The sequence below is a fragment of the Hevea brasiliensis genome, chromosome 5 (genome assembly GCF_030052815.1).
Source record: "Hevea brasiliensis isolate MT/VB/25A 57/8 chromosome 5, ASM3005281v1, whole genome shotgun sequence".
In the NCBI taxonomy this organism is placed as follows: domain Eukaryota; kingdom Viridiplantae; phylum Streptophyta; class Magnoliopsida; order Malpighiales; family Euphorbiaceae; genus Hevea; species Hevea brasiliensis.
In genome coordinates this window covers 17,230,080-17,246,389 of record NC_079497.1, presented here as the reverse complement: position 1 = coordinate 17,246,389, position 16,310 = coordinate 17,230,080, and the positions used below count along the sequence as shown (strand labels likewise).

Genomic DNA, 16,310 nt, shown 5'->3' with positions numbered 1-16,310 from the left:
AAGGGTTAGGTTTAGATTATTTAGTTATATCAAATTGGTGTTGACTTACTTATAATTAAGACTATACAGAGTTAAACTATTAACTCCAATTCTAATATTTATGATACACATTATTATTTGTATTACTTGTCAACCTATAACCTATACTGAGTTTAGAACTCATTTTTACCCTTTAATTCATAAATGACATTATTAGAAAATAATGAATTAGTAAATATATGCCAAATTATTTATTTATTGTAGATTTATTACTTTATTTTAGTTTGTTTTATTTCCTTCATTAAAATTTATTTAATTTGCGAATTTGTATAAATGTTGAACACATTACTATTTTAATTAAACTATTAATTAGTCAAGTATTGAAATATAACTTGTTTATTTAATGTTAAATATTATATTTTTATATATTATTAAATTTATGCATGATGAGTATAATATATTATTTTATAAAAATTAAAAGTGTTGAATCATATAAAAAAAAAGTAGCAAATGAACTATATGAGATTATATCAAATTATGTTACATAGATTATATTATGTCAAACTAACTAAACAAAATTTAATATTAATCATATTATATTGTATAACTTGTATAATTAGCAAAATATACTTAGAAAAAAAATTAGAAGGAATGAAATGTTCAACATAATAAAATATTATAGGGTTAATAAATTTTTTTTTTACAAAAAATAAAGAATTTAAATGTTATTTATTGCATAATTTAAAGATTATAAAATAAATTTCTCAAATATTTTTTTGCCTTTTTAAACTTCAATTTGAAACGTGGCGTAATTTGGTGGAATTAATTGCAAACAACGGTTTCTCAAGCTGGGAAAAAAAGAGTAAAAGTAATCCCACATGTCGGTGGATGTGCACGTGCCTCTTTTCTTTCTCTTCCTTTGCCTACTTATTTTTCCTTATTAGCGTTCATTTGCCTAAGCCATTCAATTCAAGAGTTGGAAGGAAGGCTTTATTGAGGTCGGTTTCTGTCTGCTTTGGAAAGAAGGCCTATAATTTTTTTTTCGTTTTAGGAATTCTTGTCTGCCCTGAAAAAAATAAATCTTAATGCCTGGTAAATTCTGATAAATTTGGATTTATTTTATAATATATTTTTTATAAAAGAAAAAACTTTCCAAAGGGTATATAAAAAAAATTAAAAAAAAAAAAAAAACCTAATGCATTGGAGCAATTCATATTTGAATTAGTAAGGTCTATGGGGGCTTAGCAAAAACATGAGCGCCGTCTGTGGGGATCGAACCCACGACCACATGGTTAAAAGCCATGCGCTCTACCTCTGAGCTAAGACGGCTTGTTGTTGTTAGCTACTGTTTAATTAAAATCATTACTATATTTGGCCCAAAAGGTTCTTATACTGAATTATTATGTTCATTTATTGGCTATTGGTTCGTTATTTATTTGATTACTTTGCAATTTGCAAGTGTAATTGGCTTCCGTCAATTTCCAATTCTATATCATATGTAACTTATGTACTTTATATTCTTATCTTGGACAAAAATTAAAAAAAAAAAAACTTGTAATATTTTATTCTTGAATCTTTTAATTCAAAAAAAAAAAAAAACAATCTAAGAATAATTGAGAACAAGAAAGTGAACGTTATTTGATTAAAACTAAATTATTATATTTAATTAATAATTTTTTTTAATTTATGATTGAATTTTAAAATTTAAAACTAAATAAATCAATTTAACCATTTAAAAAAAATATAGCTATAAGCATTTTACGAAGGTGGCTTTACATTCCTTGCATAAATATTTCAATCTTATTATTATAAAGCAGAACTTTGAAAATACTAGGCAAATTTTTTTTCATTTAGCCCGATTGAGATTACTTGCAATTCAAAATGGCCACAGGTATTACTTATCCTTTCGCCCTTGAAGGGAAACTCTAATTTGTAGAGAAGCAGCGTCAGCCAAAATTAGATATTTTCTTTTAGTTCATTTGAAGGAGATGCTCATAATGTGATTTGTGCAGTAAAGGGTTGGGTTCTGCCTTTTTGATATAATTTAGCACAAACGATGCTTCATGAAGATTTTTTTGCTTGTAATCCTCTAGAGCAAACAAAATATGTATTATTCTCCTTGCCTCTTTAGAGGCTTTATAAATTTACTATTTGAAAAAAAAAAAAAAAAACAAAACACCCTGACTTCCAATTCTTCTATTGCAAAGTCCTTAAAGCCCAAAATGACAAATACAAAAATTTTTATGTCAGTTTAAATGTCATGTACATCTTTGAGACGCTAATTTAGGATTTCTTTATCTTATAAAAATCACAGTAACTGGGTTCATATCCATTTCTAGGTGAATCTGTGGAGTATGAAAACCAAATCTGGTTAAGATTCAACATCATGCTCACTTTCAGAAAGGTGAAAATGGTATTCTACGTTTGTTATCCCATGTATGAGCACCTCTCAATTCCAGGTGATGATAAGAATTGACAGATTATAGCGTTGGATGCACAAATCATGTTTGTTCTATTTGATTATAAGCATTACAGCCTACGAATTCAGTTTATAAGTTGTAATGCAACACAACTACAAGCTTGCAAACTATAGGATAAGTACTTCCACATTAATGACCTGGGCAGACTGCAAAGACCAGCAAAACAAAACCTTTAACCTCTGAGTTGAAGCTTTTGAGCAACTAGCAAATGGATGACTAGAAGACAAACATTGACAACTTTATTTATTCATAATGAATCATACATCCATTGCATATGGATTTTAACTAAATGAATACAATGATACAAGCTGTTGCATTTATTTTTCTTTTTCAAATGTTTGCTGCAGAAAAACTTGTGAACAAACTTGCCACTTGCCAGTCATACTTCAAGGATATGCGAATCAATTTGAGATCATGTGTAACAAACGGGGACCTTTTGAACTAACTGTTTTATCGGAATTATTTTGCCTACTGTCTCAAAACTCTATTTGAGCTTAAGAAGAAGTTCTCTTCACCTGCAATGGTTGAGTGCAGTCTACCAGCAGCCCAACCATTGTTCATAGCATGAACAGCAGCAGAAGATGGATCACCAGTAACTCGGCTTCCCTCCATTTGTTTTTGAAATTCTGGAAGACCACTTGCCTTTCTTTCTTTTCTTCTCCTCCTCTCCTCATCTCTTTCTTTCCTCAGCCAGCTCTCTACTGTCCTCTGCAAGTCTATGTCATCAGTTCATTGATCATTTGAAAAGAATGTAAAAAGAGTGATAAAACAAATATTCCATGATGTCTAGAACAATCAACATGAAGTGCCAAATTCAAGAATTAGACATTAAAACTAACCATAAGTGATAAATTACTAATCTCCTTGACTTTTGCCATTGGCATTGCTAACTGTAACTTCCCATGAGCCACATACACCTGGACAAAAAGAAATGACTTGAGAAGGACATGTATTATACAAGCGTATTGAAGAGCCACTGAAAGGTAACAAGACATACAATATGTGTTGGCCACTCCTCTAATCCATCAAATATATGTGTTGCGTAAATTATTGTGGCACCTCTTTCTTCACATTCCTTTCTTAGAAACTTCAGAAGGTCAGCCCTTGCCAGCACATCAAGGTCAACTGTTATCTCATCAAGAAGAAGAACCTAGATAAACAGCGAGGTAGATGAGACATATAACAACAAAGGATACGAGGAAAAAGGAGCCTCAGCATACAAAAAGCTCCATAGGTTACTAAAAGCAAACAAGGTGGTAAAATAAATAGTGAAGTAACTTCTTATAAAGGTTCAAATATGCAATAGAAGGAGATACCTTAAATGGCCTAAGGAGACCCATGCAAATTTGCACTCTTCTTCTTTGACCATCAGAAACCTTGTGCATCCTCCATGACAGATCAATATCTAATACCTATAGTACCATGAAAGCAAGTTGCATTCTCATGACGTTGGAAGCCAAATAAAATAACATAAGATTCTCCACAATTGCTGAACAAAATGCAACTTATGGAATTACTTAACTTCTTTCATCATCTTAAAGTGTAAAAATTGATCAAATTATTTTCTTAACAATTTAATGGATTATTATTATTGAATTGGGATAAGACATTCCTCATGTTAATTGATGAGATGAAAGTTGTTTCTTCTATTATATTAAACTGAGGATACATATGCTTTTCCAAGAAAATGAAAGAAAGTAAATAGGAACTAGGACTTGCAAACCAAAGCAATAAAGAATGCACAAAATAATAAATTTTACTTAGGCCAAAAACCTGTCAGTATCAAAGAAAGAACTCTGAAAACCATTTTACGGATGAGATAGAGGCAATTGGTCACCATCTAGACTTTACGCAAAACAGTATCTTTTTTAATAATGAGAGGAAGAGGACTAGAATGAACTGTTACCTTGATTAGTTCAGCTTTTCTTTGAGGACCAATTCCTACTAAACCAAATATCATTTTCTTTGTAGAAACATCAATTTGTATGGGAACCTCTAACCCAGCAAAGCAACATCTCACCTCCACTACAAAAGAGAAACTGGCATATTATGGACAGGGGTAGGAGAGGAGAGGCCTTGTGGGGTGTGGGGGTGGGGGAGGAGCTGAGAGGGCAATGGCCCGCCATCTCCCATAAATTTTTCCATTTCTAGTGCTAGAGAGGTATATTATTTTCCTTTTTACATATTGCAAATGTATTTCTAAATTAAATTACAATTTATGGATAACTGAATCTCCAACTCTATCCCTTCATCGTTTAGTTATTAAAAGTTTAATATTTTAGATCCAATTAAATTATTATTATTATTATTATTATTATTATTACTAAGTGTAATCAAACAATATAGAAACGATATGACAAAATACTCTTAATTATTTGTTATATATAGTTAAATGACATTAAATAATGGTAATACCCACAGAGTACATTGTAATTCACCCTATTACATATGATATTCTCCAAGCCATACCAATAATTAAATAAACAATTAATAAATAGACAATTTACAATAAACAGGAATGAACAAACAAACATAAGTGGTACTTGAACTCTTAAAAAGCTTCAAGGCTTGAGTGTGTTCTAGTTTAATAATTATGTTTGTCTATAGCATATGATGCAGTATTAGTAGAATTTTGGCCAAAAAAAAATTGTAAATTCTGGTTTCGCTGTGTAATGAAATTCCGCATAATAAAGAAAAAACTAAATTTTTGGCTTCGCTGTGTATAAAAAAAAAAAAAAAAAAGGACTGAATCATTTAACCCCAACCTCTCCTCCAAGATAACAGAGATCACCGGAGGACGTCAAAGCAGTGTCGTGAAAAGCAGACCTTCCTAACACGCGAACCATTTGAGGCTCCACCATGTGCTTCCTCCCAATATCTTCAGTATTGTCGTTTTCCCTAATCGAATTTTCACCCAAAAACAAAAATTAAACCCTTTCTTATAATCAATATCTTCACTACTAACTGTTAGGAACTCTGAAAAGGTTATACGAACCAGCGCCATTGATCCAACGAGAAGGCACCGGTCACCGGACTTGAGAGTGAGAGAGAAATCATCTATCAGAGGTTTCGACCCAGGCGGTGGGTGCCCGTCGATACCTGGATACGTGAACTTCAGGCCGTTGATCTCTATTGTTGGTTCTTGATGCTCCAGGACACCCATCTTCCTCTCTCTTCCTCCACAATAGACCCCAGGGGAGTAGGTAAATCTGTGCAGCTTCTCCTCTACTAATACATCTGCCTCTTACCTAACTCTTCTAATGGCCCGACGTGGCATGTTGAGAGAGTAACACGTGGCTCTATAATATCAGGACCGAATGGGGTTCCACAGGACAAACGGTGCAGATCTGTAGGTAATTTTTTTTTCCCACTGAGAACGTTCCGATCTCATTGTTAGGGTTTTGAGTCCTCCTTTTTCTAGCTGTTCAGATTCCGAGAAAGTGTCTGGAAATGGCAGCGATTTACAGCTTATACATTATCAATAAATCAGGTGGTTTGATCTTCTACAAGGTATCCACTCCTGTTCAATTTTCATGCCTGTATTTCCGCTGAAATTGCTTCTGATAGGTTTTATTTATATTCTTTTTTTGGGGAATTGATAAATTAGTTAGTAATTACGATAAATGTGGATTTTTTTTGGAAAAAAAAATTGACATAATTTAAGCTGAGAATGAGCTTGCGAAGATTAAAAGCTATAGATTTGATTCAGAATTTATGGAAAACATATACTTTCCAGCAATCATATAATGCCGATCAAGATATACTCTTTGTTTTGATTGCTGGAAATTGCGAATCTCTTTGGGGACAAAAAGACTAATAATTTTTGGAGATATGTTAAAGAGGCATGCTAAATTGTCTCCAGACCTGGCAATTTTTTTTTCTCTTCTTGAATCACAATAAGAGGTGATGGAAATCATTGACTGTAAAAGAAATTTTTGGAATTACCATATTTGCAATCTAATAAAATGATAAGCATTGGTTCAAAATCCTTTTCCTTTTTTCTCAGCAGTCATATAGGGATGTTTGGGTAACCTATGATATAGTACAGAAATGGATCTTCTGATTTTTTACAGTAATTAGGCAATTTAGTTTCCAGCAAAACAAATGAAGTGATTAGAGGGGAAAGCATTAGGTACTGAAGAGAATTTATAAACTACTCCTTATATATAATGTGTGTTAATTGTTAGGTTAATGAAAGAAGCGAAGGGGTGGACAAAATTGTGGAGCTGTGCAAATAAAATGGCCAACATACTGGTAAATGAACTTGTCTTCCCCATAAAGATAGTAGGGGAAACTGCACTAAGCTCCACTTTGGCACTGGGTGGATTCACATTGCTTCCTTACTGCTGTGGTTTTAATCATTGTTGCTTCATGCGTTTTATTGTTAGGAATGGAATAGATAGAACTTTTTTAATGGCAAAATATTTAAGGGCTTCGCAAATGTACTCCATATACTTCAGGCTTTACATAAGCTCACCAAAAATATTAAATTTGATAAGAACTGTTGGAGTTCTTGTTGTCTGTATTGCTGCCTATTGGGCTTGTCTGATGGTATTTTGTTTATTCTATTATGAGTAATTAGGATTATGGTTCTGCCGGACGGATGGATACGAATGATAGCTTACGAGTAGCTAGTTTATGGCATTCAATGCATGCTATCTCTCAACAGCTATCACCAACCGTTGGTTGTTCAGGCATCGAACTCCTTGAAGCAGATACATTTGACCTCCATTGTTTCCAATCCCTTACTGGTATGCAAAATTTTATTTTTTTTCAATTACACAAAACTAAAATGCTCAATAGTATATGGGAAAAAAAAATTCTACTATTGATCTGGAGTTTGGAATCTGGATTCCGTATAATGAAAATATCAGCTCAACAATATTTTTATTGTTATAACAATTAACGATAGATTTTGATAAATAAAATGCAGTGAATTGCTGTATATTTATGTCTTTGACTTCTGCATGCTAACTTATCCTTTTTTTTCTAATTTGATTCATCAGCTTAGTTAAGAACAGCACATATTTTCACAATTTGCTAAAAAGCTTTAATCATGTTAAGGTAGATCAATAAACTGAAGACAATTATCAGCAATACAATTATATCACTAAATGATTATATAGATAATGACTTGAAAATTATATTCATGGGTATTTGTTGATGTTATCTGCAAATCGACCAATGGAAAGGGTTAAATTACTGTCATTCACACGCCCATTCACATTTTTCTGATTCTCATTGATTCTTGTGTGGTTTCACCTATATGATGAATATTACCTATCATATGGGCCTCCTATCTTTAACTGCTAAATTAACATAGTTATGTAGGTTGGATGAATTATCATGGCAATTTATTTTCTTCTGAAGTGTATCAACATTCATGTCTTTGTTAGTAGGATAACTCAAATTGTCTAGGAGTCTAAATATATCAAAACTTTCTAATAATAAATTTAATTTCAAAAGACAAAATATAATAATAGCTTTAGTACTCAACTTGTACAAAAGAAATCAAACTATTCTGAATCGTATCATGCTACATATTGTTCTAAATCTATTTGGCTCACTTTTTCCCTCTTCAGGGACAAAGTTCTTTGTGGTCTGTGAACCTGGGACGCAGCACATGGAGGGTCTCTTGACAGTCATATATGAATTGTACACCGATTATGTTTTAAAGAACCCCTTCTATGAAATGGAGATGCCTATACGATGCGAACTCTTTGACATCAACCTAACACAGGCAATACAGAAGGATCGTGTTGCTTTGCTAGGGCGATAAATCACTTGAAGAATTTTGTCCCAATAATTGTCTTGTTATTTTCATTTGTTTATTTACCATGGTTGAAGAATTGAATTTTGGAACACATTTGGTTTAGCTCGTATATATTGTGGCAGTTGAGGTTGTCTATTGCTGCCGATAGCCTCTGCAACTTACCTATGGGAGAATGAAATTCTTCTCAAAGTTTCTTGGTGGAATTCAGATTTTCATTTAAAAAAAAAGTTTAAAGTGATTAGTCAAATGTATGTTTATGAACTTTTCCTTGGTACCTAAGAAGCTATATCACTGAAAATGTTCACTCTTCTGTTGGCAGGGGAGAAGGATTATACATCCCATCTCTGCTAGCTTGTCCATCAATTCCAGAAGGCATGCTCAAAATAAACTTAATTATACTCACATAAAAACTTTGCTCTTCTGTAGCTGTTTTCAAGTACAAAATATTGCAGTAATCCAGATAACTATCTGTGCTCCATCATTCTGATGGCGAACAGGAAAAATCCAAAAATGGAGGCATAAATACTAACACGCACGCAAAGTACATAACCAGAAACTGTACACTGCTCAAATAGGCACATGCTTCTAGCACATGCCTGAACTCAAAATGTTTCCCATCTAAGGATTCCTTTATATTAACAACAAAAAATCTTACTCACGCCTATGCATGAAGCGGTGATGCAGAAGGTCGTGGATGTGCAATCCGTCCACCATTGTTGTCCCCAGGAGTTACATTGTTCTCTTTTTTATTTGATTCTTGAAGCTGCTCTAATTCCTTTACCACCTCATCCATGTTTGGTCTGAACTTTGGTTCTACATCTAAGCATTTAAGTGCAAGGTTAGCCAACTTTTGGGCTCGACTGAGGGAGTATTGGCCATCCAGACGCGTATCCAACACATGGAGAATTTTGCGTTTGTTTGTCAAGTAAGGTTTTGCCCACTCCACCAGATTATGCTGCCCTGTTGGCCGATTCTTGTCTATAGCTCGTCGGCCAGATAACATTTCTAGAAGTACAACTCCAAAGCTGTATACATCGCTCTTTGTAGTCAAATGGCCTGCTCAATATCAAAACACAATCAATGATCAGAACTCATGGTACACTGCTATTGTATTATTGCATCATATATTACAAATAGACAAAAGTGAAGCCAGAACCTCACAGATTGCATTAACAGCATCCCAGCTATGCAAAAATTTTGAACTATGCTATGACACTTGGAGAATATTTAACAAAAGAAACATTTGAATGGAAGTACTTAAAAGGAATCAATGCAGCATTCACTTGGTCTCTCTCTCTCTCTCTCTCTCTCTCTCTCTCTCATGTGAACATGCATATGCACAGACACACACACAAAATGTCCTAGGATTAAGGATCTGCTTAACACTTCTGATGGTGTCAAACAAGCGAAAAATATACTTTTCAACCAAGACCTTTGGAGAGCATAGAGAAAATTATAGAAGTACATTGAATCTGAAAATTGAAACTTGTCGAATAGGTTCAATTAGTCGAGAGTGCCAGAAACCACACACAAAATGGTACCTGTGGCTAAATACTCTGGTGCAGCATATCCATGAGTTCCCATGACTCTAGTAGAGACATGACTCTTATCCCCAGTTGGTCCATCCCTGGCTAAACCAAAATCAGAAAGCTTTGCATTGTGGTTCTGCAAACATGGAGCATACAGAAGCAGTGTACCTCAACAAATTCAGATATTCTCAACTAAGCCTTAATCCCAAATTCAGATATATCGCGAAAAAAGTGATCAAGCAATGTTGGAAAAATTACATACTGAATCAAGAAGTATATTAGAAGTCTTGAAATCTCGATATATGACTTTTGTTTCAGCACTATGAAGAAATGCAAGCCCTCTTGCAGCACCAAGAGCCACTTTCATGCGAATCTTCCAAGAAAGTGGCTGGAAGTGAGATCCTCCTGTTTCAAATTTTGTTTAATGTTTCAGTTAAAATATATTAACTTAGGTGCAGTAAGCATGGGATTGTGCTACCTCTTCATATAGGCAACAAAGCAGCTAATAAAAATAACATCAGGAACTCACTCCTAAATAGATGATTCTCCACACTGCCACGGGGCATGAACTCATAAACCAAAAGTCGATGATCATCCTCAAAGCAATAACCAATCAACTTAACAAGATTAGGATGTTGCAATTGCCCAAGATAGTTGATCTCCGCCTGTATATCCAAAGGAACAACAGCAAATTAACAGTTTAGCTCAACAATCTTTCAAACACTCTGGTCATGAAAAAGGTAACTAGAATGCATTTATTTCGCTGAAAAGCTAGTATTATGAAATCTTTGAACATCTTTATAGCTATGCATATGAGACGATCACTATACTAATTTAGATGCAAGAAAAGCCGAGATCACAGATATCAGTGTAATCCTTAAGCTCCCTTTGATTAAGAAAGAAGTATGCAATTAAGGACAAACCCACTTTCCCAAATAAGCAAAACAGGTATGAACAAAGGCGTAAAGAGACATAACACTAAAATTGAAAATTGAAAATGGATCCCCAAAATCTTGTAGAATTAGTTAAGAAAATGAAATCAGATTGCTGACCAGCCATTCCCTGTGACCCTGAACCCTTCTTGGTTAAGCCTCTTCACAGCAATCACCATGCCAGAACCAGGTTTTGCAGCAGTAAGTGAATGCTCATCAATCCACCCTTTGAAAACTGATCCAAAGCCTCCTTCTCCTAGTACGCTATCTGTCTGAAAGTTTCGAGTGGCAGTCTTCAACTCACTGAAGCTGATGTTCTCTAAATTTACTGCCTGCAAGATCTCACCTTCACTTCGAGGAGTTTGGGGTATAGAATTAGAAGCTGATGAGAACTTTCTACTCAAGCCACTCAAATTTTTAGCATCCCTGCTGGTATTTTTGAATTCAGTCCTACATAATAAATAAATAATTCAATTGAATTCATTAAAAATGGTTTGCAATAAAACACAAAAAGCTATTATTTTCATTTCCCAATTTCTAACACAAATTCATCAACATTTAAGTCCTTGAACGTGATATACAATCTCAGAGAACATCTTTCTTAATTCAAACTATGTTTAAGAAAAAAAGATTTTCTTATTCTTAAAACTCTACAACATATCACAAGCTAAGGCTAACTCCAGAGGGCCAAAATTTAGGCTACTCATGAGACTAACAAATTGTTACAACTACTGATACAATCCAAGGGAATTTATCATATAATCAAGTAAAGAAACATAACCATACAAATTTATCTTAAAAACTAAAAGAAAAAAAAGACAACTAACAAAAAGAACAGCTCAAGCATCTATAGATAAAGAAAATTCAATCCCAATCAAGCAAAATCAATTACTACTTACTGTGAAAACATAGGGACACACACACCCACCAACCAAACCTGTATTAGAAGGAGTATAAGCCTTGATTCGATTGCTACAGCAAAGTCCCATGAAAACAAACGCTTCAGTAACTCACTACAGCAATTGCAAAAGCCAAACTCAAATCAAACAAAGACAAAGCTCAGATCTTTGTATCAACAAATCTTTTTTTTTTCCTGCTTAAAAATGGGAAGTAAGAGCTAGAGAAAAAAGATCACTTTGAGCTAATTTAAAGCTTAACAGTGAAAGAGGACATGGATGATATATGTGGGTTGGTTTTGGTGTTGGAAAAGAGAGACGAGAAGATTGCAGCAAAGCATGAAAAATGAGTCTACGGAATGGCTTGAGGTTCTTTTCTTGGTGGCCTTTTTAGACCCTCGCCAACTATCGAAGGTTGACTCGCTTTCCAACAAACAACCAAACAAACATCAACCAACACAGCATCTTTCTTTAAAATACCACTCAATTATCCATTTATTTATTATTATATACTTAAATTACATATAAAATTATTTAGAATATTTTAAATATCAATATTAAAATTGTTATTAAAAATGTTTTCAAAATATATTAATAAAAAGATATTAAAAATAATTCAAAAACTAAATTTAATATATTTTAATTATAAAAGTATCAAAAAGTTAATTTTTCAATTACTTTTTTAAACTGCTAATTAAAAAATAATTAATTACAAAAGAAATAATAAATTAATACAAATTAAACATGCAAATATAAACACGTAACGGAATGACCTTGCCTGGCTGCTGTTTTTAAGATTACTCATTATTCTATCATTATATTCCTGCACCTATTATTAGTCAAATCTATTGTAGAAAAGATTAATTTACAAATGAGTCCTTAAACTGTATAAAAATTATAACTCAATCTTTATTTTAAAAAATATATATAAAATATGTGAAATTTGAGGATTAATTATTAAAGAATGTAAAAATAAAAAGTATTTATAAATCTAATGTGGCTTTAAAATTATTTATAAAAATAATATTTACTTAAAAAAATTCACTAACAAAGAAATTTTTGTATCAAGTCAGATCAATTACTTTTTATAAAAAAATATAATTAAATACTTTTAAAAATATTATTTTTAATGGTATTTTATCATTTTTAAAAATGTATAATCATATACTTTTAAAAATATCACTTTCAACAATATTTTTAAAATCACGTAGCTTTATATTTTTTAAAACATCATTTTCAGTGGTATTTTTAAAAATACATAAAATAAAGATAAAATTATTTAAATGTGTACAATTATTATTTTTATTTATATTTTTTTATTATTTTTATTCAATTATTTTCCTTTCAATGAGTATACAATAAAAACATATTTTAAACTTATTTAAATTAAATGATTTTTATAATTTCAAAATTATTTAAAATTAAAATAAATATAAAAATAAAACAATTATAATATCATAAGAACTCCACCTAATGGACAAATTAGGAATTTTATTTTATTTTTTTGTGTTTTAAATTTTTTTTAGGGTAAACTCCAATATAATTTTTGAAATTTGAATTAATAATTTAGTCCCTATATTTTAAAAATCACACAAATTAGTTTATAGCTTTTTATTTTATTGATAAATTGATTTATTTACTCAATTTATATCTAATTTATCATTAATTATAGTAAAAATGTCAAAATACTCTTAATTTAATTTTCAATATGAAATAATTAAATTTTTTATATTTTATTTTATTAATAAAATAATATCTTCGATTTAAACTTTATATTCAATTAGCTAATAAATTTTATGTTTAAGTAATATTATTAAAATTATATTTAAATATATTAAATTTAAAATATAATATATACACATATTATGAATAATATATATATATATATATATATATATATATATATATATATATATATATATATATATATATATATTAAATTAAAGGAAAATGACTGAATAAAAATTAAAATAAATAAATAAATAAAATAATTATATACCTTAAATAATTTTATCTTTTTATCACATACGAAAATATTATTGAGAGTGATATTTTGAAAAACATATATTACGTAATTCTGAATATATAATTAAAGATAATATTTTCAAAGATATATAGTTAAATTTTTCTGAAAATGTCGTTAGAAATAATATTTTAAAAAACATATTATTGTATTTTTTGATAAAAAAATTATTGATTTGACCTGTTAATAAAACTTCTTTTTTAATGATATTTTTCTTAAGCAAATATTATTTATAATTAAATTTGTAAATAGCTTTTATTTTTAATTTTTTTAATAATTAATCTAAAATTTGAATTCGTTAACAACTTAACTCAATATCATATAAATTTATTGTTAATTTCATTAAATCCATTAATGTTTCCTATTAAAAAAACTCTGTTAACTTTATTTAATTCAAAGTAATTTTATTTTATATTTAAGTAAATATTTGTTTTATGTTTAAATTATTATATATCTTTATAAAATATTAAATATTTTTTAGTTATAATTATTTAAATTTAAAATAATTAAGTAGATAATAAATGCTTTTTCAGACAGTACAAAATTAATATTATATTATAGAATAATAATTTTATAAAGATTTTTTTTATAGTAATATTTTTAATAAATAAATGTAAAAATTCTGCTAACATAATTTAAAAAAAAAATTATACAGGCTTACTTTTATATAATCTAATAATAGAATTTATTTTAACAACCCAAAATCGTACACTAATCATTTAATTTATAAATATTCACAAAAATTATTTTTTAGATAAAATTTTTATTAACTTAATTGTTTGAAAATTTAAATAATTTGATTGATATAAAAATTTAACTTAAAATATAATTTTTTAAGAATATTTATATCTATGTATGATTATGTATTATCAAAATAAATTATATAAGAATACACTTTTTATAAAATTTTATAATGGTTTATTTATTGAAAATATTATTATAAATAAAATAATTTTGTACATAATTATTTAAATATAAAATTTGGATGTAATTATTTTTTTAATAAAATAAAATAAGAACTAAATTGTTTCCAAGTTGACAGTCAATTTAGATAACAGGGATTAATTTGTTAATAAAATAAAATCTCGATGAATAAATTATTACCGCAAAAAATTAACAAGTTATTTAATATAACTCAAATCAGCAATTTAAAGGAATAGTTAATTGGAGTATGCCTTATTTTTCTACTATAAATTAAATATATATGGCGAACGAAAGAGAAATATAACTGATAATTAATAATGATTATTATTAATTGATAACTGATGATAATGGATTTATATGAGGTATTTGATAAAATTATGTCTGGTTATTATTATTGATATATAAATACATAATTATTAATTTAATAAGTTATATTATTTATTTTGTTATTGAAATAAGTAAATAGTAATTAAATAATCTAAAAAAATGTAATTATAAATAATGCATAATTAATTATTGTTAACAAAGAAAAAATTTTGTAATTTTAAAATTTCGCAATAAAAATGTGATTTTTTCATAATAAATTATTATTTTATATTTTATGTCATTAATAAAATAAAAAAAATGTTTTAATAATGTTACAATATGCTTATGATAACATGCTTACATTGTAAAATGTAGAAGAAATGAATGGAAAATGTAGAAGAAATTGTCACGACCCAACCTATGGGTCGGATCGACATTAGGACCTGGGCAAGCCTAAAGTCCCCGAAGTCGGTAGTAAACCTAATTATTTATCAATCCAATTCTAAGGCCCATTGGGCTCAATTTCAAGAATTCAACCAGACATAATTCGACCATAATAGGAACCATTCATCGGAAATTTTTAACTCGTCCGATCCAGAACACAATATATAATAAATTAGGGAGCTCAACTTACCCTCCACATAATCAAAATATCATAACTCAAATAGGAGCTCAGCTGCCTCATCCAATCCCATCATGCATATAGTTAATAATTTTACAGGTCCAACATAACTTTTATAATACAGGCCCAAATAAAAATAAGTGTTTCTAACACATGCGGAGTCTAAAATTTAACTCAATTGTACAAAATACATTAAATACTATTAATGGACTCAAGAATAAGAGCAGTTAGCCATAACAAATAATCCTCTTATAGCCCGGAAAAATAAATGAACAGGAGTGAGCGTCGACTCAAGGAGTAAAATACCAATTTCAATCATAATTTCTATAACTATCTAAAACTAATGCACCCTGTAGAGTGTTATGCAACATCCTCATAAATTTTTCATACAATTCATATCACAATCAACAAAAAGGCAATTTGGAGCACTCACACACCCAACACTGTCAAACAATACATATATGAAAGCTGATCCCCTATACAGCCCTCTTAATCCAACCTCTGCTAGCGAGTGTTTCTCAAGCCGGACTTTCGCTTAATAAACCAAATGCGGGGTCCCAGCGAGTGTCTCTCAAGCCGTGTCTACCCCAAAGGACTGAGTCCCAGCAAGTGTCTCTCAAGCCGTGTCTACCCGTCCTGTCCATATCCAATACCATACCGCCAGCACGCCATGCACACACACTGCTCCAAATTACCACAAACAACATCCATGGTACTTCAACAATTATGAATGCAAAATAAAACGTGCCTAGTATTTAACTACATAGATACATATTTATAAGTGATGCATGGGCATGCTTGAACATTTAATAATATTGAAATTACAATTAAAATTAATATTTTACT

The 16,310-nt window shown here is 30.2% G+C and overlaps 3 protein-coding genes and 1 non-coding gene across 5 annotated transcripts; 1 reads left to right on the top strand and 3 right to left on the bottom strand.

Annotated features, from left to right (window-relative positions):
- Window positions 1–1,236: 1,236 nt before the first annotated feature.
- On the bottom strand, window positions 1,237–1,308 carry TRNAK-UUU (transfer RNA lysine (anticodon UUU)). The gene has a single exon. It is a non-coding gene; the product is annotated as a tRNA-Lys (tRNA).
- A 1,368-nt stretch (window positions 1,309–2,676) lies between these two features.
- Window positions 2,677–5,622, bottom strand: LOC110635778 (ABC transporter I family member 20-like). Its single transcript, XM_058147691.1, has 7 exons — window positions 5,435–5,622; window positions 5,242–5,357; window positions 4,366–4,484; window positions 3,776–3,871; window positions 3,457–3,609; window positions 3,299–3,376; window positions 2,677–3,167 (listed from the first exon to the last, which is right to left on the bottom strand). The coding sequence occupies exons 1-7, from the start codon at window positions 5,620–5,622 to the stop codon at window positions 2,928–2,930; spliced, it is 990 nt and encodes a 329-aa protein (XP_058003674.1). The 3' UTR covers window positions 2,677–2,927.
- Window positions 5,471–8,334, top strand: LOC110635971 (uncharacterized). Of its 2 annotated transcripts, XM_021785478.2 has the most exons (4): window positions 5,863–5,969; window positions 6,647–6,713; window positions 7,042–7,210; window positions 8,042–8,334. In XM_021785478.2, the coding sequence occupies exons 2-4, from the start codon at window positions 6,651–6,653 to the stop codon at window positions 8,236–8,238; spliced, it is 429 nt and encodes a 142-aa protein (XP_021641170.2). In that variant the 5' UTR covers window positions 5,863–5,969; window positions 6,647–6,650; the 3' UTR covers window positions 8,239–8,334. The 2 variants fall into 2 exon arrangements, with proteins under 2 accessions (XP_021641171.2, XP_021641170.2); XM_021785479.2 differs by lacking the exon at window positions 6,647–6,713 and having other exon boundaries at window positions 5,471–5,969.
- Window positions 8,335–8,607: 273 nt separating this feature from the next.
- LOC110635968 (receptor-like cytoplasmic kinase 176) lies at window positions 8,608–12,011 on the bottom strand. Its single transcript, XM_021785476.2, is given in 7 exon segments — window positions 8,608–9,288; window positions 9,774–9,897; window positions 10,024–10,166; window positions 10,291–10,426; window positions 10,814–10,833; window positions 10,836–11,143; window positions 11,593–12,011. Coding segments are annotated over 7 exon segments (1,137 nt in total). The 5' UTR covers window positions 11,604–12,011; the 3' UTR covers window positions 8,608–8,893.
- Window positions 12,012–16,310: the final 4,299 nt, after the last annotated feature.